Source organism: Clinocottus analis, unplaced genomic scaffold (genome assembly GCF_023055335.1).
Source record: "Clinocottus analis isolate CAN_PGR_092001 unplaced genomic scaffold, fCliAna1.0.p SCAF_3, whole genome shotgun sequence".
NCBI lineage: Eukaryota > Metazoa > Chordata > Actinopteri > Perciformes > Cottidae > Clinocottus > Clinocottus analis.
This window is the reverse complement of record NW_027176042.1, coordinates 2527067-2553620: the sequence shown is the minus strand read 5'-3', so window position 1 is coordinate 2553620 and position 26554 is coordinate 2527067. Positions and strand designations below refer to the sequence as shown.

The following is a 26554-nucleotide window of genomic DNA, read 5'->3' as shown; positions in this document are numbered from 1 at the left end:
GTTACCATTCTATTGATTATTTATATTACTTGTTTCTTTTATGTTATTACTCATTACTTATGAGCAGTGCTCCTGTAATCCTGTAATGTCCCCACAGAGGGACTAATAAAGGATTATCTTATCTCTTATCTTATCATTAAATTCCATTCATGCATACAGTTTGTGTAACAATAAGTTGAATGTTTAGATGTTTTATAGGCTGACCTCCACACTATAAGATACATATGGAAGTATAAGTGAGCAATACGTGATGTGCGAAGCCTTAGAAGTTAAAATAACATGAAAACTCAGATTTGTCACCTTCAGATATTTTCCAAGTCCTTTGAATATTATTTTTACTATCCTCTAGTATTTTATTATAGTATTCCTTCTTCTGTGATCTCATAATGGAAGTCACTTTATTCTCATACATCTTATATTTTCCTTCACTTTCATTGGTTCTCAGTTGTAAATATTTCTTCAATGGATTTATATATTTCATTCAACACTGAACTATTAAAGTATTTAAACTTTTAAAGTATTTAAAGTAGTAACGTTATAACTTGTCATTCTCTACTGCGCTATAGAAGTAATTAAACTATAAAAGTATTTAAACTATTAAAGTGATGCACAGGTCCAGGTCGCTCACCGCGCAGCGCCAGTGGACCTCACGCCGCGTGGAGGACCCTCACAGGCGGATCAGCTCCTGTTGGACCGAGGAGCAGCTTCTGGACCTGAGGGGGCGGGGCGGTTGGTGGTAGACCGAATAGAGGACCTCTGGGTCCGGACCGCCAGCGCTCATTCTCCGCTACGATGTCGGTCCCGGTCCCGGTCCCGGGTCCCGGGTATGCGTCGTTGAACGCTTTGTTTACGAATGAACCCGAGGGGCGGGTCCTGTTTTCTCTCCTGTTCGCCCATTGGCTGTTGGGTGTTTGACTTTTTCGCGCGCATGCGCAGTGTACAAGGAAGCTACGAGGATGTCTGTTATTCTGTCAATCTGAAAAGCGACACGAAAGGTAATCTGCGCCTCCCGTCTCTCTGTTGTGTTCGCGGCTGTCTCTCAAGATGTCAGAGTTGTTGTGTCCGTGTTTCAGACTAGTCGTACATGTCTTTTCATTACTTGTGTGAGTTCATGGGGTCCAGTCCCGCGGACCGCGGACACGTAACCGGGTCAGGAAGTTGTTTGCGGTCGTGGCGGAGTCGCGTGATGCAGTTTACGGAAACGCACGATGGGATTTACGGGGATTAAACCTGTTTTTAACTTCTTATCTCAAACGATGAGGGAATCAACCTCTCTCTCTCTCTCTCTCTCTCTCTCTCTCTCTCTCTCTCTCTCTCTCTCTCTCTCTCTCTCTCTCTCTCTCTCTCGCTCTCTCTCTCTCTCTCTCTTCAAAGTGCTTTATTTGGCTTGAATGTTACAAAAAGACATCATTGCCAAAGTATTAGATAGCAGCACTACAATAAATAAGTTAAAAGAAAAGTGTCTGTGTGTGTCTGTGTGTGTGTGTGTGTGTGTGTGTGTGTGTGTGTGTGTGTGTGTGTGTGTGTGTGTGTGTTTTCACTGTCCCTCAGGGCAAAATATATCGTGATGTTTACCTTCTCTGATCTGGTTTATACCAGTTTCTCCCATTTCAGTTTATTTGTTGTATTTTAGGAGGAAGTGCATCTCCGTCTCTAACTCACCTGTCAATCAGAGGACACATATTATTATTTTGGGAGCCTTTTTCAATAGCCAGGTGATCTTTGTGCGTGCGTGTGTTTGTGTGTGTGTGTGTGTGTGTGTGTGTGTGTGTGTGTGTGTGTGTGTGTGTGTGTGTGTGTCTCAGGAGAGGGATGGGTCCCGAGGTCATTAACAGCCTCCTCTCTCTACACACCTGGCTTGTTATTAACTTTATGAAACTGGTATATCAGGAGTGTGTTGGCACATTAGTCCAAAGCATGTGTGGAAACAGTGAGTAAAACTTATCCCATGTTCATATTAGTCATACTTTTGCTTTATCACTATTGAGGATGTCATTTATAAATCTTTCAGAGTTAGACGGCGGGTCACCCAGACACTATTTATGACATTTCATGTACAGAGCTACTAGTTGTTAGCTATTAGCTCCATGGTGAAGACGGTGACTGTGTCGTCGTCATCATTGGGATGACTGATGGTTGGTTCTGCCACATGATGAGACGCATGTTTCATCCATGACCGCTGAGCTCCTGCTGCAGGTGGAAGCGTGATGCGTGGACACGTCGGCCCTCGTCCTTCCCCCTGTCGTCTGTCTGCTGGCCTACATTTGGCCATTGTCTCCCTCGTGGCTTTTGTTCCTCCTACTTTTTTAAATTCAGCCGACACGGCAGTTCCCCTCCAAATCAAATTCAGGTAGCGAGGCCGGCCCGGGCACAGAGAGAGGTAAAGCACACCAGAAGGCCATGAGCAATGCTGATGAGCTGCCCACGGCGTTGTTTTGGTCCTGCGTTGTTTTCCACCTCGGGCCCTCCCTTTCTGTGGTGTCCTCTTCCTCTGGCACCAGTGATGACCTCTCTGTAAGTCCTCTCAACCTGTGGAGGGTTCTCCAGTGTTGGTAGAGCACCGCCTCATCGCTCACGGCCCAGAGAGCTGTGGTCAAGCCCAGAAACTCTGTGGTCGCTCAGTTTGAGTGTGTGTCTGTGTGTGTGTGTGTGTGTGTGTTTGAATAGCCTTTCAGAAACTGCTAGTCTGGCTGTCATGTGCAGTGCAAGTGGGGAAGTGTGAATTTGGTGTGACAGGAGGGTGTGTGTGCTGGGGAAAGCGTGAGAGATGGAGGAAGCGTCGGCGTGTGGCTGAATATACCAGGACTCTCTTCACAGAGCGGACAGGACGAGAGAGGCCTGTCCAAAAGTAGCTCCCCGGTTCGACCGCACCATCTTTTGTCGCTACATCAAAGCTAACGACATGTAGCCTTACATCTACAGACAGACACTGGGGTGTGGGGGATGTTAGGTTAGCTGGCCTTAGTCTTGACAGTCAGCCGAGCATTCTGGGTAATGGAGTTGATGAGTTCCCGGAGATGGACGTGAGGTTTCTGGAGACGGTTCCTGAGGTCCGGCGGTGGGAGACGCCCCGATAGAGGGGCCGCATGGCCGAAGGGAGGTGGAGGGAGTTTGGAAAGGGACGCCGGCATCCTTCCCTGTGGGTAAGACACCCGCGTGGTGGTGTGGACTTCAGACAGACGATGCGGTGTGAGTCACTGTGCAGGTGTGTGTGATGAGGTCATTGGTTGGGTGTTGAGACCATATCAGCTCAGGTGAGTGACACATCCTGTCAAATTGTGTCAACAAAAACTAAACGTATCATTTATTGGTATGGTATTCCTATCTCTAACAATATGTGTATGTTTTATTAGTTCCTGAATATCACCGTGACGGTCACGTCCTCTGGCCTCCAGCTTGTGGCTTCAGTTGGTTGGAGAATAAAAGTATTCAGGTTAATTTGAATTAAAACGTAAAATAGTATTACAAGGTAATAAGCACTGTATGGATACGAGAGAGGACATCACTACTTCTTAATCCCACAGAAGTGAAGTCCAGGCCGCATGTGATGCTTTCAGTCTCCTTTGGTGAACTTTGACTTGCTGCTGTCAGACACAATGGGAGGACTGGTGTTGGTCCTGGTTTCAACCTGACTGTGGTGAACTGTCCAGATCGCGTGTGCGTTAGCGCTGCATTAGCACTGCGTTAGCACTGCGTTAGCGCTGCAGGGTGTGGACTGAACCTGTTTCTCATAACCACCTTGCCAGGCCCAGACGATGGCTTCTGTAGTGACAAACGTTTAGATAAGTGTCTCTGTTGAATCTTTCCTCCCGGCTGTCGACCTTTAGCCTGTTAATCGTGCCAGAGATCCGGTTCCAAAGGTGAACTCGGTGTAAAAAGGTTAAGAATGAGTTCCCTGCAGTGATTTAAAGGGCAGTCTTCTTCGCTTTGAGCAGATTTGAACTTACTCTGACATGTGGATTTAATTTATACAATGTGTGCTAAAGTAAGCATTTAAAGGAAGCTACATGAAGCTTCATGTTGTCTTTGCTGGATTTGAACGTTCTGATTCTTTGATATATCGACTTTGAATGGATGGCTGACAGACAGGAGGCAGAAGCGCTGACCCGTGGTTCCTCTGTCACTCCTCTCACTCCTCCCAGTCCCAAACCATGAACATCGTGGGCCAGTTTGCGGAGACGGTGTTTGTGACGGTGAAGGAGCTGTACCGCGGCCTGAACCCGGCCACCCTGACGGGGGGGATCGACGTCATCGTGGTGCGGCAGCCGGACGGGTCCTTCCAGTGCTCGCCCTTCCACGTCCGCTTCGGGAAGCTGGGCGTGCTGCACTCCAAGGAGAAGATCGTCAGTGCTTTTCCTCCTCATCTCACTTCACGTTGCAGTGCTGTGGCTCTTCTTTCTTTCTCACATGCCCCGTGATCTCAGGTGGACATCGAGATAAACGGAGAGTCGGTCGACCTGCACATGAAGCTGGGCGACAACGGGGAAGCTTTCTTCGTGGAGGAAAATGAAAACAATGAGGTGAGCTGACCTTCAATCTTGTGGGAGCGTCTGTTGGCGTCTGTTATCTTGGACTCATTTCCTCTCCGTCGCCCTCAGTCCGAGGTCCCAGCCCATCTGTGCACCTCCCCGATCCCCCTGGAGAGCCCCGAGGAGACGGAGGAGACGCCCGAGGGGTCCTCCATCGCCGGGTCCAGCAGCCGCAGGAAGAAACGCCGGCGCAAGCGCATCCGCTCCGACAGTCACCTGAGAGAGGAGGCCGGCTCCTCGTCGGACGAGAGGGTACGAGAGAAGGAGTGGGAGAGAGAGAGCGACCCGGCCGGGCGGGAGAGTCCCGCCAAAGAGACCGCTTTGCATATCAGGTCAGTGGGTAAAGAAGAGGAGAAACACCCCTCATGGTTCAGTGTTCACGCCGACAAGCCAAGGCAGGAGTTCAAATGTTTCCTCTTGCATATGTTGAAGTAAATCAGTGTACTACTCGCTGTCCGAGGAGCCAATCGAGGAGCCGGGGACCAGAGACGCTCATCACCCTCACTCGGAGGGAGAGCAGTCGTCCTCGGAGAGGTGAGGACGCTCCATCTGGAAGATGTGTTGGTTTTCTTTTGAGCGGCTTCATCGTGGCAGTCTGAAACACAGCGCCAGTTGTCGTCCTGAATTATTCAGTGAATTGATCTTCTGCTCTTTAACTCTCCTCCGCCTCCTTCACAGCAGCGTGTCCCACAGCCGGCCGTCCTCTCCCAAGAGCGACTCGGAGCTGCTGGTGAAACCCAAGGAGGCCTCTGGGCCTCAGATGCAGTGGAACTGGGGAGGATTTCCCATGGTATGGACACACACACACACACACACACACACACACACACACACACGCACTCTTGTGTGCTTCTATTGCCAATCCTCGCTGCAGATATCAGAGCTCCCTGTCCTCCCTCACAGCTGTGTCAGTTGGAGAAGCCGCCCGTGGGGCTGCAGCACATGTCCCCATGCGGCAGGTCTCACTTCTGCACCATTGAGAGACAGGACTCCTTTGACAAGGGCTACGAGCCCGTCATCATCTGTGGCAGAGCGTGCGGCGTGACGGTGGTCCGGCCTCAGCCCTGGACTCAGTCCCTGGACCTGCGCAGCCACATAGAGCAAACCTTCCCTCTCGCTTTGGGGGAACTCTCTCACGTCGCTCGTCCCACCCCCGGTGACCTCTGCGAGTCAGTGCCGACGGACCTGACGGCGGCACTGGAGTCCACGTTGCAGGAGGAGGAGAGCGGCGGCTCGTCTACTTGTCTCCTCATTGACGCCGAGCATCTCGCCAACAGCGAAAGCTCAATCAGTGTCGAGCATGTCGGCGCCGCGACCGACGGTGCGACCGACGGTGCGACTGACGGTGCGACCGACGGTGCGACCGAGCCGAGCGGCACGGAGCCGTCCCATCCAGAACAGGAGGGCGCCTCGTCGGAGCAGAAAGAACCGGAGTCCACGAGCAGCCCCCCGGTCAGCGAGGGGGACAGCGGGATCGACCCGTGGGCCGAGGGCGGGGAGGAGGACGGCGGCGCTGGAGGGGCCGAAGAGTCGGCGGGATGCTCCCAGACACTCAACGCGGAGGAGACGGCGAACTCTGCTGAGGCGTCCTCCAGCGTGGGGCACAAGAAGAAAGGTGGCGCTCTCATTCATGCCGCTGGACATGATTGTGTTCGGTGTTCGCTCCTTCATGTGTCATTTCGTCGCAGGCAAACGCAATCACCACCTGGGGCCGACGGACATCTACCTGGATGATCTGACCACGCTGAAGCCCGAGGTGGCGGCGCTCTACTTCCCCAAGAGGTAAACGCATCACTCGCAGGTCGATGAGCTGAAAGGCAGCGACGACACTCGACTCCAAAGCATTTTGGTTTCCATTCGAACCGACTTAACGACCCAGTAACCGCGCGCTGCTCTCTGTGAATCGTCTCCTCTCTGTCGGGTGTCTGTGGTCCCTCGCAGCGAGGCGGAGGGGGCGTCCCAGCAGGGGGCCGAGCAGGGGGCCGAGCACGGGGCCGAGCAGGGCTCCGGCTCCGGGAGCCAGTCGCCTCAGTCGGTGGGCAGCGGCGCCATTGACAGCGGCACGGAGTACCTGTCCGACTCCGCCTCCTACAACATGGACATCAGCATGTCCCTGTGCGGGCAGGAGGGGGACACCAGCCAAATCACCAAAGGCAAGTGAGAGCGTTGTGCGTGTGTGTGTGTGTGTGTGTGTGGTATAAGGGAGTGGGCGGGGCCTCAAAGCGGCACGATATCAGCCGTCATGTTGCTTTTGTCATTGATCCAGAAAAGTTCACGGAGCACCTGGTGACGTACCAGGACTTTGCCAACAATCCAGAAATCATTGAGGATCCAAGTCTCGTGATCTGCATCCACTCAAAGTGAGAGAAACTGATAGACTGCATCGCCCTGTCTGTGTTCACGTGTATTCATTCACGAGGATGTTGTTATGTGGTCGTTCTAAACAAGATCAAGTCTGTGATTATCGTGGCTTTCACTCGTTTGTTTCACAGCTACTATAACTGGGCGGTGGCTGCTCCGATGGTCTTATCCATGACAACGTTCCAGAAAAGCCTTCCTAAGGTGTTGTATTGTTTCCACACGTTAATGAACAACTTATGCCGGAGTTATTATAAAAGTAGTGAATAAAGTTATCGTCGCGAGAGCGCAGCGTGCTGGTGGATAAGAGGCCCGGCGCCATGTTCCTCTGTGTCTCTCAGAGCACGATAGAGCGGCTGGTGAAGGACAAGATGCCCAAAAAGTCTGGCCGCTGGTGGTTCTCCTGGAGGAAGCGAGACATGGACCATAACCAGGTACGCTCGCGGTGATTCATGCAGCGGCGAAGGTGCGCCTGCAGGGAAAGACACGCAGCGTGTTGGCACCTGCAAGGACTGCATGCGATGACCTCCATTACATGACGAGGGCTTTGTGCTCGGTGCATGAGAGACATGAGATTAGTTATGGAGATGGAAGTGATTGAAGGGTTAGCCCTTGGTTAGCACGTAGCTGATGATGTCATCTCCTGGTTTTCCTGCAGAAGAACTCCACTGAGGGGCGGAAGGTGTCCTTTTCAAGTGAATCCTCCACAGTGAAGTAAGTCACCTCACTAATAAATGTTGTAACTCAACTTAATAAGCAGACGCGCTGCGTTCCAGCTGATCCACAGTGGACTGCAGGACGTTCAAACCTATTGCTGGACAGATGAATACAATGACTGCAGGACATGTTTTACCCTCTTTATTTGGCCTAAAGTACTGGCATTTTGTTTGTAGCTCATCTGGCAAATGTAACAGAGACTTTGATAGAACCACAAGCGGCCGCAGAAGACACTTGTACATCCAGACATTGAAGCTGAGTGTTGCTCCATTCGGCTCCTCTGAATGTAAAATCAAGACTTTTTTATCACGACTTCTGAACTCCTTAATCTGTCTCCAAAACACAAGACCTGATAAATTGGGGCAAAACTAATTAGCATTATTCTATTTTGTCAACAAGTAGTTTACCTTTGCGCCTCCACATCGTACATTATTCAACCTATTGCATGACACGCGGCTATGATGAAATCAAAGCTCAAGATGTCTGACGAGCAATCAACCATGCACATCAACATGTTTGTGTGTCAATAATCATCGATCACTGTGTGACAGAGAAATAGAACTAATTGTGTTTGTGCTGCTTCTCCAGAGCCACGCTGGACGACATCAACAGCGACGAGGCGGCGGGCCTCGGCCGCAAAGCCATGATCCCGTCCAACCTTTCAACAGACACGCTGAACGCCACTCAGTGCATCACCCAGATATACCGCAAATCGCTGCGTCTGACCTCCAAACAGATCGTAAGACACACACACACACACACACACATCTAACTCTGCTGCCTCGTGCATGTACACGCTGCCTGTAGGCGTGACTTCCTCTCTCCTTTATCCTCCACAGGAGCACCTGAACCTGCGTGAAGGAGCCAACAAAGTGGTTTTCAGTGTGACCACGCAATACCAAGGCACCTGCCGCTGTGAGGCCGCCATCTACCTGTGGAACTGGGACGACCACGTCATCATATCGGACATCGATGGCACCATCACGAAGTGAGAGCAACGGTTCATAGACGATCACTGTGAAAGAGCAGCTGTGGGACGTTGTGACATGTTCTGTGTCTCCTGCAGGTCTGATGCTCTGGGTCATATTCTACCTCAGTTTGGAAAAGACTGGACACACAAAGGCATCGCCAAACTCTACCACAAGATACACAAGTAAGCAGCTTCTCCTTTTTCCAGTGACTGAACCTCCATGGGCATTACTCACTCCATAACAAGCAACAACAAACAACACATATTCACTGCTGGTGATTTCATCCTGATGTCATTCAGTTGCAGCTGAGAGTCTCATCTGCATCGCCAGATGTTCCCCCTCTTTTTAAATGCCTTATGTTGGGCTTTTAAAGTGATCGCAGCTGTTCGGTTCATTGAAAAAAAGATTGAATTCTGTCTTTTAATCTTTTCTTGCGCATATCTGAGGAAACGGGACGCGGCACCACCGTGTTGACGAGCGCTCAATGCTGTGGATTTATGTCCAGGACTTTTCTGATTTGCTTTTATTAAACTACAAAGTTGCCGCCCCTCCCCTTGCAGAAATGGCTATAAGTTCCTGTATTGCTCGGCGCGGGCCATCGGGATGGCCGCCATCACGAAGGACTACCTCCAGTGGGTCAATGACAAAGGCATCGTCCTCCCTCAGGGCCCCGTGCTGTTGGCTCCCAGCAGCCTCTTCTCAGCGCTGCACAGGTAACCAATGAGGCGTCCCGCTCGTACGCCACAGGGTTAAAATGAATAGAAGGTCATAGATTACTGTGAGATGTTTCATAGCTCTCTGAGAGCATGTTTGTTGGAGTCTGGCGATGTCCTGCTGCCCTCTAGTGGCCACTCCTCTGCATGAAACGCCGTGTGAACCACATGAACGTCTGCAGGAAGACAAACACACTGACCATGAGCCGTCCGTCCTGACTTGTGCAGGGAGGTGATCGAGAAGAAGCCCGAGGTGTTCAAGATCGCCTGCCTCAGTGACATCAGGGACCTGTTCAACCCGCACAGGAAGCCCTTCTACGCGGCGTTCGGCAACCGCACCAACGTAAGCAGCGCTGCAGGCGGACGCTTTACTCAGGCAGTGAACCTCAGCAACGAGGCTGTTGGCAGTCCAGGGTCTCGATGCCCATTGAAAGGACCGATCCAAGTGTTTAGTCTGGGGTTTGCTTTGTTAAGTATTAGTGCTGTGACGTAGAGACAGCAAAGTTAAAGGATGTTAACTGCTGGTTCGCTGCCTCTCCTCTTGCAGGATGCGTTTGCCTACAAGCAGGTCGGGGTGCCAGACACCCGGTTATTCACCGTCAACCCCAAAGGAGAGCTCATCCAGGAGAAGACCAAAGTCAGCAAGTCCTCGTAAGTGTGCCACAGAGCACTCATGTGCAGTTACTTTGAGCGATGCTGACAAAGCGACACGGTGACAGACGTCAGAATGAAGGAGCTGCTGTCGCCTGCAGCTCATTACAAGTCCTCGTGTTCACTGGACGGAGCCGTCGTCTTCTCCTACGTCCTCATGACTTCTCCTTCACTTGTTTCCTGGACTTCGTGATGTTACATCGGGGTCAAGCTGAAGTAGTTAGCAAAAGACCGCACTCATTTTCACTGGGATCGTACAAAATAAAACCTCATCATTTAAAGCACGACAACCTGGCGCCTGCAGCAAGACGAGTTGTTGACGATGAGGAAGCAGCTCGTGCAAACACTATTCTGTGTGTGTGTGTTTACTATGCCCTCTGCTCTGTGTGTGTGTGTGTGTGTGTGTGTGTTGCAGGTACAGCCACCTCAGTGAGTTGGTGGAGCATTTCTTCCCCATGCTCCCGGTGGAAGGAAGCACCTCCATCGCTCTGGACTGTCCCGACTACAGCAGCTTCTCCTATTGGAAGGAGCCTCTGCCAGAGCTGGACCTGGACGCACTCCTGTAGACACACACACACCTGCCAGCAGCCACACACACATTTTAAAGCAAGCACATACACTCTCTTTGCTTTCTCCTTTTAAAAGTTCCTCACAGCGTGCCTGCATATTGCCTTCTGGGTAAACCGGGACAGGAAGTGGCGAGCGTCCCTTCTTCGAGAGACTGAGCTGCATTACGTCATCGTGAGCATGGACGCAAACATCAAGCAGAACTTAGTTCTCACATTGAACACGACACAAGTGGACAATACGCCTCGGGCCTGTTTGTGTTGTACCTGTGTCATGTTATTTAAATACACAACTCTAACCTGCATTAACACTGTCTTCTTTCCAGCTGTATCCACTAACCAAAAACACCTCGAGGTGCCTCAACCCTGCACATGCTGACGCTGGCACCTGTTTTCTGTCGCTGAGCTGGAAATGTTGGAATATAAAAGCAGTGCGTGTGTCGCTGGCAACGAGGGGATCATTATAGCAACACATATGGTGTGGGAATGTATTTACATTGTTTAGATTGTTATTTCACTTGAGTAAATATGAGTACGTTGAGGTTTATGTCCATCACAAGAGAGTTTTCTAACTGCCTTTGACTCCCTGAGTTGTATAGATCATTATATGAATGAAATGTGTTGTAATGTGTGTTAAGATGTTTGGATTTGAGACGTTCAAGTGCTGAATCAAAGCCTGCAGACGGTTACCAGTTGGAGTTGGTTGATGCGTTATTCTTTCCATAAAGCCTGAGTGTAACAGGTGACGAGCATATGATTGAACTCCAGCGTGCACATTTCAGAGCGAGGAGTCGTCCATTCCAGACGAGTCCACACACCTCGTACACCAGCAGCTGCCTTTATCCCTTTGGACTATGACGTCATGATATTTATTACTGTTGCACATCTTTTGTCATCCAGTTGGTGGAGCTGAAGATGTTTACTTTACTTTTTAAACCAAATGTATTAAATATGAATAAATTCAGATTCAACACTATCTGTTGTATGTGTTGTACTTCATGCATGGGTCCGTTGAGCCTTCTCCTGCGTTATTACTGAGCAACAAGACAACAGAGCGCTGGGGGCGTGCCCGTGCCCGTGACACAGCAGGTCAAAGGTCACGTGGAGACGATGATCTCACCGAGCTCAGCGGGACGCGGCGCTGCCGAGGCGGGTCGAGTCTCCAGTGTGTCCGGTTGGAGGACGGAACAGGTGAGTGTCCCAGCTGAACGACCACCTGCACGCGGGGAACCACGAGCACGCGCCTCGATGTGACGTCATGTACAGCAGAGCAGCGCGTGGGCAGCTTTATTACACGGAAGCAACAGAAACTCAGACTTCCTGCTCGATGGAAATCGAAACTTAAGCAACGCCTCGTGCGTCTCTCAGGACCAGTTACACGTCTCCTTCACCAGTGAGAGGTTCCCGTTCCCAGCAGACGTTACTGGGAACGCTGGTCCGAGTCTTTTCTCCACTGGTTGTCTTTGTGTCGGTGTTTAGAGAGCACGTTGCTCGCGCTGCGCTGCGTCACGCTGCGCGTTGGTCACTTCCGGAGTCTGACACCTGCGAGCAGCATCCACCTGCGTTCAGGTGTTGTGTTTATATATATAACTAATATATAACTAACATGTAAGGTTGTGTGTTAATATAACTAATATATAACTAACATGTCATGTTGTGTGTTAATATGAATATATAACTAACATGTAATATGTGTTAATATAACTAATATATAACTAAGATGTAAGGTTGTGTGTTAGTATAAATAACATTTATATTAATACACAACATCACATGTTAGTTATATATGTATTAAATATATAACTAACATGTGATGTTGTGTGTTAGTATGAAAATATAAATAATATGTGATGTTCAGTCTGCAGCAGATTACATTCAGGACGAGAAGAAACACAACAACACTTTACACACTGGATTTGAGTTTATTATACACAATAACACAAAGTATGTGTGTATATATGTATACATGTATGTGTATGATATGTAATATACATATATTGAACGCAAGATGACCGTATTTGGTGTTTATAACTTTCTTACGAAGAGGGAACTATGACCCAGATGTGTTTATATTTTTTACTACATTTTATTGTATTATTTTTGACCATAAATCATTTCCACGTGTGATGAAGTCGTCACACAGAAAGTCTCCAGTAAGTCAGCCGAGTGTAGCTGATGAGCTGTCCTCGTTTCCTTGAGTCTCTCCTTGCTTCCTCTGCCCTGCAGACCGTCACGACGTGAGGCTGAAGCAGCGTTTCATCATGGAGCATCCGGACGCCTTGGCGCTGGCGCTCTCCTGCCCCATCTGCTTGCAGCTCTTCTCAGAGCCGGCGTCTCTCCCCTGCGGTCACGTCTATTGCTTGGCCTGCCTGCAGACCATGGGAGAAGGCCTGGACCAGCACAGCTGCCCCGAGTGCCAGGCGGAGTACCCGGGCACCAGCGCCCTGGTGAAGAGCCTCAGGATGAGCAGCATGGTCGAGACCTACAGAGCCGCCGCCGCTGGGGAAGTGGCTTCCACCGGCCACGCCTCTGACGAGGGCCACGCGGCGCTCAGGGGGGCCGACGGCTGCGTAACAGCAGAATCACACACACAACAGCACCGGGACGCAGCCGGACCGAGCCTCGGATCCACAGAGCCGCCCTCGCCTTTGGATCGAGAGCAAGGCGAGCTGAAAATGGCTGAACCTAAATTCAGAATGGCGTCTCAAGTCACAGAGCTGAGCCTGAAGCTGGAGATGGCCGAGAGCGCGCTGAGGAAGGAGAAAGAGCGCGACGTCGAGGTGACCGCCGCTAACGGTCAGCTGAGGGCCAAAGCGCAAGGACTCTTGCGGCAGATGGCCGAGCTGTCGCAGAGCTACGCCGCGCAGGTGCTGCGGCTGATCGACCAGGAGCTGCGCCCGGGCGAGGCCAGCGGCGCCGCTCGGGTCGCCGAAGCCGCCGAGCTGACGAAGCGGCTGAGGCGAGCGATGCTCAGGGCGGAGTCCCTCCTGACCGAGGACGACGAGGCCGCGTTCAGGGACGAGCTCCGCACTCTCCAGCCGCACATCGCGGAGCTGCTGGCCGCGCCCGCCGGGGACGAGGACGACCGCGCCGAGCCGAAACTCGACCCGGCGCGCGCCTGCCCCGAGCTGGAGAGGATGAACGGCGAGTTCAGGGAGAGGTCTGGGGAGATCCAGCGCTCCCTCCGAAACGCCCTCAACCCCTCCGAGGTGACCTTTGACCCCGAAACGGCCCACCCGAACCTCGTCCTCTCGGGGGACTTGAAGACGGTGACGTTCAGCGCCGCCAAACAGCCCTACCCGACCTCTCCTCGGAGGTTCACCAACTTCCTGCAGGTGCTCAGCTCCCAGAGCTTCCACGAAGGGGAGCACCGCTGGGAGGCGGAGCTGGAAGGTTCCCCGTGGATCTTCGGCGTGTGCTACAGCGCGGCGCTGGCGCGCAGCGGGCTGCCCTCGGCTCTGGAGAGCAGCCGCTGCTCCTGGTGCCTGATGTGGTTCAACAACCAGCTGACGGCCTTCGAGCGCGGCCACGACGTGCCGCTGAAGAAGACCACGGTGTCCTGCCGGCTGCAGGTCCGACTGAGCTTCAAGACCCACCGGCTGAGCTTCTACAACGTGAGCGCCGTCAGCGGGACGAGCCACGTGTACACGTTCAAGGCCAGGCTGACTGAGCCCGTGCACCTCGCCTACAGGATGATGTCAGGGAGCGCCAAGGGCCGCGTCACCGTTCACTCATAAGCAGAACTTTATGTCATCAGTGAATGTGATGCGGGAAGAGAAGCAGAATAATATGTTTCACCTGGTTTGTATGATGATTTTAAGTCTTGATAGAAGACACTGACTTTTTGAAAGCTTTGAGTGGTTATTTGACTCTTTATAGGAATAATAAACCTGAATGCGACTGAATTACTTGTTGCCTGAAACATAGTTTCATCATAATGTGCCAGATATTGTGTGTAATGTTTTAATATTTCCATCTGATAAACTCTTCACAGCAGACTCTCGTGGCTCCGTTCTGTTCTAGTGTCCGGCTCAAAATGAATGGAATATTAATAATAATCTTTATTTATATTGCACATTTCATACACGTCGCTCAAAGTGCTGTGCATTTAAAACAAAAAACATAGAAAAACTTTATTTTAATAGGTCATGTTTTTTTGCACCAGGTGAATTAAAACCTGGAAAACATTCAAGTTACAGAAAGGATTGTGCTCAACGTGCTCTTGAACCAGGACGCTTCCTGACTCGTCCAGCAGCAGTTTTCATCATTTGCAGCATCAACAGCTTTTTGTTTTACACAGATCAAGTGCTCGAGTCTGAGATGATGATGTGTATTTATTGTTCTGCATCTTGCTGAGTCAAAAAAAGATTGTACTTTCACAACGTGTCTCAGATGGATTAAAACCAACAGACTTGTTACTTTCATTGTGTTTGAGTTCAGCCACAATATTTTTGTTGTGAGATTTTGTTTAGAAAAGAAAGTGCACCTCTCACAGACTTCATATAGAAACAAAGACTTTGCCATAATTGAATTTTTTTAGCTCTAAAATAGAGACATTTCTGACAGTGACAGTTATTTTAATTAAAAGGATTTACGATTTGATTTGGGGCAAAAAGGACTTAAACCTACATTAGAAAATACTTCAGCGTTTCCTCACATTTGCACCTTTGTTTTTCCAACTGACGTGAAAAACCTCTTTTATATTTCAAGCTTGATAATATCCATCAAATTCCTATTATTACATAAAAGATGAGTTAAAACACTCCAGTCTTAGTCCCGCAGTGGGACGTTTCCGGGATGACATCAGAGAGCAAAGTCAAAACAAGAAACAGCAAAAAAGAAACCGGTTTAATAAATAAGCAACAAATAAATAAAACAGTAAATAACCTTCAGCAGATGATTCGTAACGTGTATTTTACAAAAAGAGAAGAAACAGCCACAGCCTCTTCTGCAGAAACGAAAACAAAACACGTCACAGGACATCTCGCGAGACTTGGCCCGCTTGTTTGCTGAGAGTCAGCTGACCTCGTTGGGGGAAATGTGTTCAGGAAACTCTCCCTGCAGCCATGTACTGTATCGGCGATCGATTCACTGATCGATACCAGCGCGCGTGAGCTGACGTCATAGTATTTCTAGAAGCACCTGTACCCGTGAGCGCGAGGCTGCTGACCCGGTAAGTTGTGTAATCATTCATGAGCGTGTTTACCAGCTGGAGCGGCCGTCGCGTTTGTGTGGAGGCTCCCGTGAGCCAGTCGGCTTCTACAAACCGGAAGAAGAGCCGTGAATCCCCGTAAGCGTCCCTGCGGTGTGTTCCCGGTTCGCTGCGTCGTCTCTCCGTGTTGGTCCGTGTCGGGGTGGGTTCGGTTACGCGCGGCGCGTCGCCGCAGCGGGGAGCCGCGGGCCGGGCACCGAGCCGCGTCCCCCCGCTGCCGAGACGGGATTACCGCGCACGAGTCCGGTGTACCGTCAGGGGCTCCGAGGGGAGCACAGCAGTCGCTCCCGCTCCACAATGTGCGTGTTTACGCGCGGAAAGCAGCCGCAACGCCTCTGTGACGCGCGCGGAACAGCACCTGAACTTCTCCAGTGTTCTACTCTAGTCACGTGACAAACGAGCGAGGCCTTGCTCATGGGTTCCTGCCATCAGGCCTCAGAGGATCCAGCATCGTCCCCATAACCCACTTTACAACTTGAGCTCTCTCTCTCTCTCTCTCTCTCTCTCTCTCTCTCTCTCTCTCTCTCTCTCTCTCTCTCTCTCTCAGAGTTGGACACCATGCTCCCCGCAGTGACCGCTGTGGTGAGGTTTGCTCAATACAATGGCAGCGTTTCACCGACACCCCTGGAGAACGCGTCAACGTTCCCAACCTGGCAACCCGACACCGAGGCCAACATCTCCAAGCCGCACAAATGCCTGCAGGTTTTGTACGAGGACATCGGAGACTCCAGGTAAAAGACTTCAACGAGAACGTTCTTTACTTCTGATGCGTGACGGTGTAATGAATCCTAAATGCACTGCTGCTGCTGACCCAACATGTGTCTCTCTCTCTCTCTCTCTCTCTCTCTCTCTCTCTCTCTCTCTCTCTCTCTCTCTCTCTCTCTCTCCATCAGGGTGCGGTTCTGGGACATCTTGCTGCTCGTGCCCAATGTGGCCTTCTTCGTGTTCCTGATGTGGAAGCTTCCCTCGGCCAGGGCCAAGATCAGACTCACCTCCAGCCCCATCTTCGTTACCTTCTACTTGCTGGTACGACCAGAAGCAGCAGGAGGAAGCGCAGTCATTATCGTGAACCTCATGATGAAGAGTGATCCAGACCTCCACCTGAAGATGAAGGGGCGGTGCTCCTGGTGCTCCTTTCAAATAACCACAGAGCTGTGGAGACGTGTTTCATGGAGAAGACGACTCTGACAGCTTGTTTTCCTCTGTGTGTGTGTGTGTGTGTGTGTGTGTGTGTGTGTGTGTGTGTGTGTGTTAGGTGATCGTGGTGGCGGCGGTGGGGATCACCCGGGCCGTGGTGTCCATGACCGTCAGCGCCTCCAGTGCTGCGACCATCATCGATAAAGTACGGAGGAGGAATAAACACACGTCCACCTTTTGGGAACAATTTCTGGGACTGTGAAGAATTTAACAGTTTACTCACAGTTCAAACAACAAGAAATAATGTTTTTTTAGCAAATAATTAAGATCAATTTGGATTAAACATAAATCAGTGTCCTCCTCACGAGGCGGCCATCTTTACTGTAGCGCAGGAGGAACCTCAGTGTGGAGGCGTTTGTGTCATGAAGTCCTTACAAACAGTCTTCTCTGTCAATTAATTTGTAATATTCACTGTTATTAAATGTCAGATTTCTGCTGCGGAGCATAAATGCTTTGGTAGCTGTCGCCATATGCTCTTCTGTTGAGCACCCAGAGGTGCTGAGAGGAGCTTCAGCAGGACTCTGTTTGGCTTTCATGTCCAGAAGGAAACATTCCTGACATTCCTGACATACCGGACTGATCCCTGTCGAACACAAACACGCGCGCGGTCACATGATGTGATGTCACAACACGCAGCGGGTGCTCATTACGTCTGCTGCCTCTTCAGGTGCTGTGGGAAATCACACGCTTCTTCCTGCTGGCGATCGAGCTCAGCGTCGTCATCCTGGGGCTGGCGTTCGGTGGGTTTGCTGCGCTGGCTTCACTCCTGGCGTCCTCGCCGCGTTCCAGCGGCGTCTCGTTCAAACGGTTAACTGTCTGTTCCTCCGTCAGGTCACCTGGAGAGCAAGTCCAGCATCAAGCGAGTGCTGGCCATCACGGCCGTGCTGGCTCTGGGCTACTCCATCACGCAGGTAACGCCCGGTCTCAGGAGGCGGCGGGGCGCTTTGGGGAAGCTGTGGTGCTGAATGACGCCATGTGTTTCTTGTCCCAGGGCACGCTGGAGATCCTGTATCCAGACAGCCACCTGTCCGCCGAGGACTTCAACATCTACGGCCACGGAGGACGCCACTTCTGGTTGGCCAGCTCCTGCTTCTTCTTCCTGGTCGGTCGCCTGTTGAAACCAAACTGAGAACTCTTATTCCAAAAGAAGCCGTGTAAATGAAGCAGATGATGATGTCATCCTTTTCTCCAGGTGTACTCTTTGATTGTGATCTTGCCTAAAACTCCAGTGAGGGAGAGGATCTCTCTTCCATGTGAGTTCTGCTTTTCACTGCAGCAGCGCTCAGAAATGAGATTTGAGGTTAAGAGACGCCGCCGCGTGATGTCACACAGGTGACGTAATGAATGATGGTTGCACTTCCTGTGTCCAGCTAAGAGGAGCTTCTACGTGTACGCCGCCATCCTGTCCCTGCTGAACCTGGTGCAGGGCCTGGGCAGCGCCCTGCTGTGTGCCGGCATCATCGAGGGACTCTGGTCAGTGGCTCCTTCCTGCCTCCAGGAGAACTGAACCCATGCTTTGCTTCTGGATTGAACCCTTTGTGGCTGGAGGTGGTTCACGCGGCGTGTCTCTGCTTTGTGTTTTGTGAAACAGCTGCGTGGACGTCACCACCTTCCTGTACTTCTCCACCTTCTCCCCGCTCATCTACGTCACATTCCTCAAGGGCTTCTTCGGGTTCGTACAAGCAGCCGTGTGATTATATCAGCGACTGCTTTACGTCTGCACGACCACAGTTGACCTCGCTTTCTTCCCCGTTTCACTACTTTCCTCTTCCCCCCCGCAGCTCAGAGCCCAAGATCCTGTTCTCTTACAAGTCGCAGGTGGACGAGCCGGACGAGAGCGACGTCCACCTTCCCCCGACCGCCGCCACCACCCTCGGCCGTAAGGAGCCGGGCGACCAGGGCCTGTTCTACTCCTCCACCCAGATCGACGGCTCCGGGCCCGGCAGCTCCCGCATGGTGGGGGCGTACCTGGACGACGTGGCGTCCGGGCCCTACGGGTCGGGCAGCATCAACAGCGTGGAAGCTGACCGCTGGAGGCCGGTCAACGCCTGAACCGAGCGCCAGCGACGCCAGCGTCTGAGCAGCCGGACTCGGGTTGGTGTGCGTGTGTGACGCAGGCTGGACGAAAGACGCAGAACGGGTGATCCCGGCCTCGCTGCGACGCGAGAGGAGATGCCTCTGCTGGCCAATCATCTGCAAGGAAACTGTGATTTACCGACTGCTTTTGCAACACTGTTGCCAGAGTGCGACGCTGCTGCGACGCCGCTGCGACGCTGCGGCGCCGGACGGGATCAGTCCACCGCGCTCTGGGATGCGGGAGCTTCCCGACTCGTCATTCCAGCATCGAGCAGCAACCGCTCGGTCCCCAATATTTAAGTTTTAACCCCATTTTTAAGTCCCAGAGTCTTTAAATTTCTTCTGTTGCCAGCTCAACGTCTGTACATTCCAGCTGAAAGCTTTGAGCGGCGGCGTCTCAGCGACCTGGTCTGCTTCCTCCTGGGAGGAGACAGTCTGCAGAGGGAGGCTTCATCCTCATGTCTTATGAAATAGGAAGCAGTGTGATGTCTGTCACAGATAAACATCTGTAGTCCAGGCATGGCGTTCCCGCTCTCCTCCAATCAGACGGCGGCTCTGCGTCTCGGCTGCCAGCTCACTATGTCTGTCATTTAGTTTTGCTTTGATCATTCCTGCTCCTGAAAGCTAGCGTTAGCTTCAGTCATTTAAAATGTGTGATTTCAACAGCGATCTTTTTATTTTGTGTGTTTATTCCAAATCCAACATTCCCTCGTTCCTCGTCGGCTGGAGCTCAGCTCTGCTTGCTGCTGCAAAGCTTTTAGTTTTATGCCAATATCTTGGCGTAGAAGTGCTGAAACTGGTACAAAAACAATATCGCTAAGTTTTATAGTATAAAATTGAAGGTATTGGTGGAGTTTAACCGTTCAGAGCGGCTCAGGCTGCCGGTGCGTCTGAGACGTGCAACAGAAAGTCCTTTTCCTTTGTTGGGCTCAGAAAAGCAGTTAATCCAGACCTCCTGGTATTTCCACATTGTCATATTTAGTCTTCATGGACCGCCACACATCACACGGACCTGTTCCTGCTGAGGACGCGTGACGCGCGTTTCCCCCTGAATGCAACACGTCTGCTGTGAATGGATTACTGGATTTAAGCTCCGCAGTATTCCTAGACCGTGGTGACCTGGATGCAGAAAACACAGAGAAACATTTATTTTTTCATCACTTTAAACGCCGTGAAGAAGCAGCGTGTGTTTGAGACGTGACAGTATTTGCCCGACTCTTAGAAATATTATATATTCCCATTTGAGTGGCGGTGATTCCTGCTCTCTCTCTCTCTCTCTTTCTCTCTATCTCTCTCTTTTCTCTCTCTCTCTCTTTCTCTCTCTCTCCACACACACTGTTGCTGTCGGATCTGTACATTTGCCTTCTTAAGTGCATTAATTGTATAATATTCAGCCCACATTAATGCCGTGTACTGTGTGACCTCCAGAATAAAGCGTGGACTCTTTCCTGTGTGTGTTGTGCTTGAACATGACGTCACAGTGTGCCGCTCACACTGCTGTTGGCTCCTTGAACGTCTCTGTTTCTGTGCGTTGGTCTTTAAACGCATCACATTAGTCGCACTGGTTCTCCTACAATTCCCATCGACCCCTTTAATTCATGCGACTGCGAGTCACGAGTCCGAATTATTTGATCCAGCCAATGAGATGACGCGATACTGGAGCGCCAGTTTGACCTTTATTGGATCATTTCAACCGGCGCTCGCTGCTCAGGCGGCCGCCGTCCCGTCCATGCCACCCGGCGAGCCGTCACCTTCACGCGGGGACACACCGGCGCCGCCATGGGAGGCAACGGCAGCACGAGGAGAGTCTCTTTCGGCCTGGACGAGCACGAGAAGGTCACGCTGGTGGAAGGAGTGAAGGTACACGCGGGCTGGCGTTTCTGACCATTGTGAAGGTCCTGTTGCGCGCGGCGCGCTGACGCGGCGTCCGGGGGTCTGTGGCGGTCTGTGGCGGTGTCCGGTGGTCTCTGAAGCGGTCTGTAGTGGTCTCTGCGGCGGTCTGGAAGGCTGCCCGGTCCCGTGTCCTCGCATGAACCCCCCCCCCCCCTCCCGGTGGTCCCGGTGACGGTGGTCCGTCAGCGACGTCACGACGTGTGGAGCGTCCCCTTAAAGTCACGTGACGCAGTCCTTATTGACTTTTCACGCGCGCGCGCCTGGTGTCAGCTCTTTCAGACAATTTGCAGCGTGTTGCAAAACATAATGTTGGACAGTTTAACTTTCATCACCGCGTCATGTGTGTCGCTCCAGTGTTTCACTTTTAAGAACAGTGACGTCGCAGAGTAAATTCATGTGTTCACCACACCGGGCAGGCAGGTTGTGTGTCTTCAGGAGGTCAGAGGTCACGTCAGAAGAGGCCTCCATGTGTGTGTCTGTGCACGTCTGTTAATGCTCACATTCCTGTGCAGCTCTCAGAGGACGTGCTGCGGCGCATGAGGGAGTCTCCAGGGTCCGACAGCGCCAAGACGCCTGCAAGTAAGTCCCAGTCCCAGAGCTTCCACTGGTCCCAGAGCTCCCAGTGGGGGGCCCAGTGTGTCAGCGACACGTCCTCGTACAAGCTCATCGTGTTGCTGTGTGACCGGTTCAGGTGGTTCACACAGAGGACAGACGAGTAAACACAAACTGTGACATTTAGTGACTGACATGAGAGTTGACGCTGTGTTTCAGGAGCTGTCCCGCTCTGCGTTGCTTAAATAAGTGTTGCTTGAATAAGTGTTGCTTAAATAAGTGTTGCTTAAATAAGTGTTGCTTGACGTTGCTCATCGTGTTCATAATCATCTCATTTTATTTTCCGGTCCAAAACCAACAGAAGCCTCCGCTACAGAAGTCCAGGAAGAAATCCGCAAAAAGTAGGTCGTCATGAAGTCGAGGTCTCTGACGTGTGGTTACGACCCGCTGTGAGTCTGTGTTGGCTAACTGGGGGATGAGACGCCATCCCATAATACATTTGGGCCCCGAGTGTTGACGCAGGCCACTAATGGCTCATGAAGGATGTGTGAAGTAGCACACACGTGATGCCAGTGTGCAATGTTTATGGACACACACCAGCTGCTGCGTGTACTGGAGTATTTTAGGTTTTTGTGCAACTGGTATTTGTCGTGTGATTCAATACAAAACTGTTTCTTTTCACTCTAAAACCTAATTTTATATTAATATTCTAGCTATAATTGTTCTTGTACAGCAACAGAAGCTCGTATCTCTTGCTCGTGCCTCTCATGTTTAACACGTTCACTGGGTGAATGGATGAAGGTTAACGTGTGCTTTGTCTTCCTTCAACGCAGCTTTGAGCGTCAGCAGGCTCTGGTGCAGGAGCAGCTGGCCCGGCTGGCCCAGAAGGAGAGGGAGATGGAGACGGGAGCACCCGCGGGTGAGCTGAGCCCCGCGCTGCTCATGGAGAGAGGAAAAGCCCACGAGGAGCAAGAAAAGGCAAAGATGCTGGTGAGCGATGTTTTCTGGGTCCGTTCCAATTGTGGAAAGTAGAAATGAATCCATCGCTTTGGGGGATATCCAGGAAAATGAAGCAGAACATCTGTGTTACACAGCAGCTGTGACCATGTGACCATGTGACCATGTGATCATGTGACTTCAACAAGACGCTCCTTCCACTTCTACTCCATCAGATTCATCTTGATGCTCTTATTTGCTTTGGTCCTTTCCTGAAGCTGCAGCATAAATTAATTTAACCTTCATATTCTGGCTGTTTTCAACAAAGCTCTCCTGGTGAGACAGTTCTGCATTTTTAAGCTGAAACTCTCTGTTGTTTTATGCAGAGATTTTAAAATTATTTTAATTTAAAAGTTTAAAACGACTTGTCTGGTTTCCTCATGTCAGTGTTTAGTGGACTTCAGACAGGTTGAGTCCTTAAGACAAACATTAATATTTACAATAAAGACATAAACACTAATATCTCAGTGACACTTTTAACATTCAGATTTTATAAAATATATGCATCTAAATCAAATTGTGTCTCCAAAGGTGAAGTCGTACTGATGCACATGAGTACAGTGTATATTTCCTTTGTGTAGCTCAACAGCTCCCTCTGCTGCTCAGAGCTGGAACTGCACCTCACTGAGTCGCTGCTGAAGGATCAGGACGTTTAAAACACAGTTTCTTTATCGCAGAGAGCGAAGCAGACGCTTTTTATAAACACACTGGACCAAATATTCAAGTAAAAGTGATTAGAAATGTCTGAATATGATTCTCTGTGCGTGTTTTATTGTTAGTAACACTGAAGTGCTCATGCTCAGTGTCACAGTGTTAGTGTTTCATCAGTTTTATTTATCCACGCTCCGTTTGACCTTGAAGTTATATTCTTTTTGTCGTTCAGATAAAATGTAAAACATGTCCTTCAGTTCAGTATCTATAATCAGTTCTCACAGCTGTTGCAGGTTATTTGTTTGTGAGGACCCTCGATGACAGAGTCTCTGCCCTGAAGAGGTTAAAGTGTGTGCACTAGTTTAGATTATTTGCACAATTTAAAATATACACAAATATAACAGATAAGTATGATTACAGTGCAGGAAACCCACTGAGCTTGTTATAAAATCATATAGAATACAACCTCGATATTATTTATTATGCAGGCTCAAGATTTAAAAAGCATTTGTATTTGAGTCTCTCAGCTCTCCATCATCCTGTTTCCAACAGCAACAACACAGCTGGATGCCTTTAAATAGAAAAGTCTCTTCCCCATCTCACGATAAAACACTACACACACACTAGTCTGGGACGGCCCTAATCCCAGAGGAGACACACACACACACACACACACGTACTGTTGTGACCCCGTCACAACACGATATATATATATATATATATATATATATATATATTTTTATAAAAAACAAACAGCCTATTCCCCCACATGCACTCCTGGCCCCCAGCAGGTGGTGTGTGTGTGTGTGTGTGTGTGTGTGTGTGTGTGTGTGTGTGTGTGTGTGTGTGTGTGTGTGTGTGTGTGTGTGTGTGTGTGTGTGTGTGTGTGTGTGTGTTGCATTGAGGGGGTGTAGAGGCAACACCTGTCAGAGACCTGATCCCCACATCGCCTCAGGCTGCCTGTCACAAACACTCACACGAGCCATTTACTCACGTCTCAGTGGGGACTGTGTGTGTGTGTGTGTGTATGTATATATACACATACATACATACATACATACATACATACATACATACATAGGCACTGAAGCAGACACACATGTATTTCATACATGTTTTAAAGCGGTTAGCATGTTGCTACAGCTAGCTTGGTCCTCTCTCACACGACACATTGACTGTATTGATGATCTATAATCCATCGATACTCGCGGTCTCTGGTTTCCTCTCGGCGTCGCTCTCACTTCCTGTCTCCGGAGCAGCATTCATACTTCTGCAGTCAGAGTCAGATGAGCGGGAACCGTGGCCGAAGACGCCGACACCTTCGCTCCGTGACGCTGGTGAAGTTTGCAGAGATATTCAACGCACAGAGAGCAAAGTGGCAGGTTGAGCGCTCCTGGGTCTTCTCTTTGTTCCCTCCTTCCCTGTGACACCAAACCCCCCCCCGCCTCCCTCTGAAGAGGTGTTTACAACTCGGCGGTGTCGTCCTCTGTTGTTGTGCGTCTCCATTTAGACCGCAACACTTCCACCTCTCCTTCCTTTCATTAGCACCTCCTGTGTGTGCTCCCCCGGCCGTCCTCTCCGCCTCAGAGGTGTCACTCGTGCTGCTAACAAAATACTATTAGTATGCGCAGGCACTCACACACACACACACACACTCTCACACACACACACACACACACACAGACGCATCTGCTTTAAGCTTGAATGTGAGAAGCTCTGAGGTGTGTGAGAAGAATTGACTTTCCTGTTTGCGGGTGAATGTTTGTGTTATTTTAGTATATTTTACAATAATGTAATTTTAGTCTGTTTATTTGCCTTCATTCCTGTTTACAAACACAGCATCAGAGCGTACCGTCCCGTGTGTTTGACTGTAAATAACACAATTGGGAAGAAGCTGCAGGATCATTTGCATGCTGCTGCAGTCGCTATGAAGTGGTACAAACCAACACATCTTTGTTGAAATGAGTTTCTTTGTCTCGCAGACGTGCACGCTTTAGTATTACATTTTTATCTTGAACGTCTGCATCAGCAGGAGTCTCCTGAATGCCCTCTAACCTCCTCTTCTATCCAGGCGAGACGTTTAATAACCCCGCAGGCAGTTTTCATATTCATTTGCGTGTAGAAAATGTGTTATTCTTCACGCGTCATCTTCCTCTCCTGCGGTGTGTTCAACCCCAGGAGGGACACACACTCCTCATTGAAGTGAAACACATGTAACCGCTGGACGCTGCTTTCAGGCGCCGTATTTTCTCCGTCATTTAAATTTCCCACAATGAAAACGTGGCAAGAAGCCGAACCGGCGCTCGATGCATTAATAAAAGCCGACGTCGTCTATTTAACCGTAAAGAACATCTTGACGTGAGGATGTTGTGTGTGATGCAGTCTGAGCTGAAGTGTGTTCCTGCTTCCTCACAGCGGCGCGTTCCTGTAACGAGCGAGGTCCTGTGAACGCCGAGTTGTGTTGTTTTATTCACGTCCTGCGTCTCAGTGAACGATCAGCTGTGCTGGTTTCAGAGGGATTCGCTGCAGTGTGACATCACCGCTTGAGGGGTTTCCTCCCATTGACCTCTCTGCTCCCTCACATCACATGTGGCTGCAGATGTGGAGTTACTGGTTTGTCTTGTGGCTGGACGTGGAGGCGTGACGAGGCTGTCCTGCTGTGAGCGGCCACTAGATGGCAGCGTTGATGCACGTGTGTGTGTTTAAAACGCTGCACAGCAACATGTGCGACCGGTTCTCCAGCCAGTTATTCCTTCTCCACTCCCTCATTGTGCATCTCTCGTTTCAAGCCCTCAGTCCCTGTCCTTAGTGTGTGTGTGTGTCTGTGTGTGTGTCTGTGTGCGTTTGTGTGCTCTGCTGCTGAAACACCAGGAAAAGACACTCGACCAGGATGGAAATGTTGAGTTTTGCACTGAATATTTAGCCAAGATGTTCTCACTAAGCAGAAGGCCTCCTGCTCTCTCCCTCTTCCGTTTGTATTTGATGAAATATAATCCTCAAATACAGTTTCTCTAACTTCCAGTATGACACACCTTTCATTTCCATTCCATATGATTGATTCTGTGGCTTCATCATGAATGAAACCTTGTATTTGAAGTCGATCAGAGCGATGCGACCACCACCGCGGTGCTCGCTCCACCAGCCGGTGGACCCTTCGGTCTGTCTTCACTTCAGCTGCTGCCGGGTTCTCTCTCTCGCACCAGATGGACGCGCTGCATTAACGGCATTCAGCCGGTGCCAAAACAACCCGGATGGATTCCTTCCCCCTGTTGACCCGACGGGACAACGTGGATCTAAAACGACGGCACGTCACCGTAGAGCAGATTACAAAGCAACACAAATCACTCGGCAACGCAACAAGGAGAAGCCTCGCTGTGCAGCCGCTCCATGTCCGTTCATCGTGTGGTGCAGGTTCACTCAGATGGGGAGGAAGGAGGTCACTCCGCCTGCATGTGCACATGCATGTGCACAT

General features: G+C 50.5%; 4 protein-coding genes across 6 annotated transcripts in view; all 4 read left to right on the top strand.

Moving 5' to 3' along the window:
• Positions 1-934: 934 nt before the first annotated feature.
• zgc:123305 lies at positions 935-11481 on the top strand. 2 transcript variants are annotated; one of them, XM_068594639.1, is made up of 20 exons: positions 935-995; positions 4143-4343; positions 4425-4520; positions 4599-4861; positions 4962-5063; positions 5211-5319; positions 5433-6144; positions 6218-6311; positions 6471-6682; positions 6796-6889; positions 7022-7091; positions 7229-7321; positions 7546-7601; positions 8193-8343; positions 8444-8592; positions 8671-8757; positions 9136-9288; positions 9517-9631; positions 9836-9939; positions 10355-11481. In XM_068594639.1, the coding sequence occupies exons 2-20, from the start codon at positions 4152-4154 to the stop codon at positions 10503-10505; spliced, it is 3003 nt and encodes a 1000-aa protein (XP_068450740.1). In that variant the 5' UTR covers positions 935-995; positions 4143-4151; the 3' UTR covers positions 10506-11481. The 2 variants fall into 2 exon arrangements, with proteins under 2 accessions (XP_068450740.1, XP_068450739.1); XM_068594638.1 differs by having other exon boundaries at positions 5208-5319.
• Positions 11482-11642: 161 nt separating this feature from the next.
• trim107 (tripartite motif containing 107) lies at positions 11643-14800 on the top strand. Of its 2 annotated transcripts, none has more exons than XM_068594701.1 (2): positions 11643-11696; positions 12732-14800. In XM_068594701.1, exon 2 carries the CDS (start codon positions 12767-12769, stop codon positions 14240-14242), a length of 1476 nt encoding a protein of 491 aa, XP_068450802.1. In that variant the 5' UTR covers positions 11643-11696; positions 12732-12766; the 3' UTR covers positions 14243-14800. The 2 variants fall into 2 exon arrangements, with proteins under 2 accessions (XP_068450802.1, XP_068450803.1); XM_068594702.1 differs by lacking the exon at positions 11643-11696 and adding an exon at positions 11990-12074.
• Positions 14801-15538: 738 nt separating this feature from the next.
• Positions 15539-20288, top strand: tpra1 (transmembrane protein, adipocyte asscociated 1). The gene is made up of 11 exons (XM_068595274.1): positions 15539-15678; positions 16265-16448; positions 16611-16743; positions 16973-17059; positions 17582-17654; positions 17746-17825; positions 17906-18016; positions 18107-18167; positions 18285-18387; positions 18506-18586; positions 18696-20288. Exons 2-11 carry the CDS (start codon positions 16276-16278, stop codon positions 18964-18966), a joined length of 1173 nt encoding a protein of 390 aa, XP_068451375.1. The 5' UTR covers positions 15539-15678; positions 16265-16275; the 3' UTR covers positions 18967-20288.
• Positions 20289-20651: 363 nt separating this feature from the next.
• The window catches only part of LOC137796925 (MICOS complex subunit mic25a-like), a 42007-nt gene continuing 36104 nt past the window's right edge, over positions 20652-26554 (top strand). Inside the window, 4 exon segments of the mRNA XM_068595185.1 lie at positions 20652-20850; positions 21396-21462; positions 21797-21836; positions 22269-22425. Of these exon segments, the coding sequence (XP_068451286.1) occupies positions 20770-20850; positions 21396-21462; positions 21797-21836; positions 22269-22425 (345 nt within the window). The 5' untranslated portion in view covers positions 20652-20769.

What these genes read in the sequence shown, in the direction of transcription:
- zgc:123305 (XM_068594638.1), top strand. Translation starts at nt 4,152, where the DNA reads ATGAACATCGTGGGCCAGTTTGCGGAGACGGTGTTTGTGACGGTGAAG. An exon ending in GTGATCTGCATCCACTCAAA is followed by an intron (nt 6,890 to 7,021) that starts GTGAGAGAAACT and finishes TTTGTTTCACAG; the next exon opens with CTACTATAACTGGGCGGTGG. An exon ending in GTCTGACCTCCAAACAGATC is followed by an intron (nt 8,344 to 8,443) that starts GTAAGACACACA and finishes TATCCTCCACAG; the next exon opens with GAGCACCTGAACCTGCGTGA.
- tpra1 (XM_068595274.1), top strand. Translation starts at nt 16,276, where the DNA reads ATGCTCCCCGCAGTGACCGCTGTGGTGAGGTTTGCTCAATACAATGGC. An exon ending in GGCATCATCGAGGGACTCTG is followed by an intron (nt 18,388 to 18,505) that starts GTCAGTGGCTCC and finishes TTTGTGAAACAG; the next exon opens with CTGCGTGGACGTCACCACCT. An exon ending in TTCCTCAAGGGCTTCTTCGG is followed by an intron (nt 18,587 to 18,695) that starts GTTCGTACAAGC and finishes TCCCCCCCGCAG; the next exon opens with CTCAGAGCCCAAGATCCTGT.
- trim107 (XM_068594701.1), top strand. Translation starts at nt 12,767, where the DNA reads ATGGAGCATCCGGACGCCTTGGCGCTGGCGCTCTCCTGCCCCATCTGC.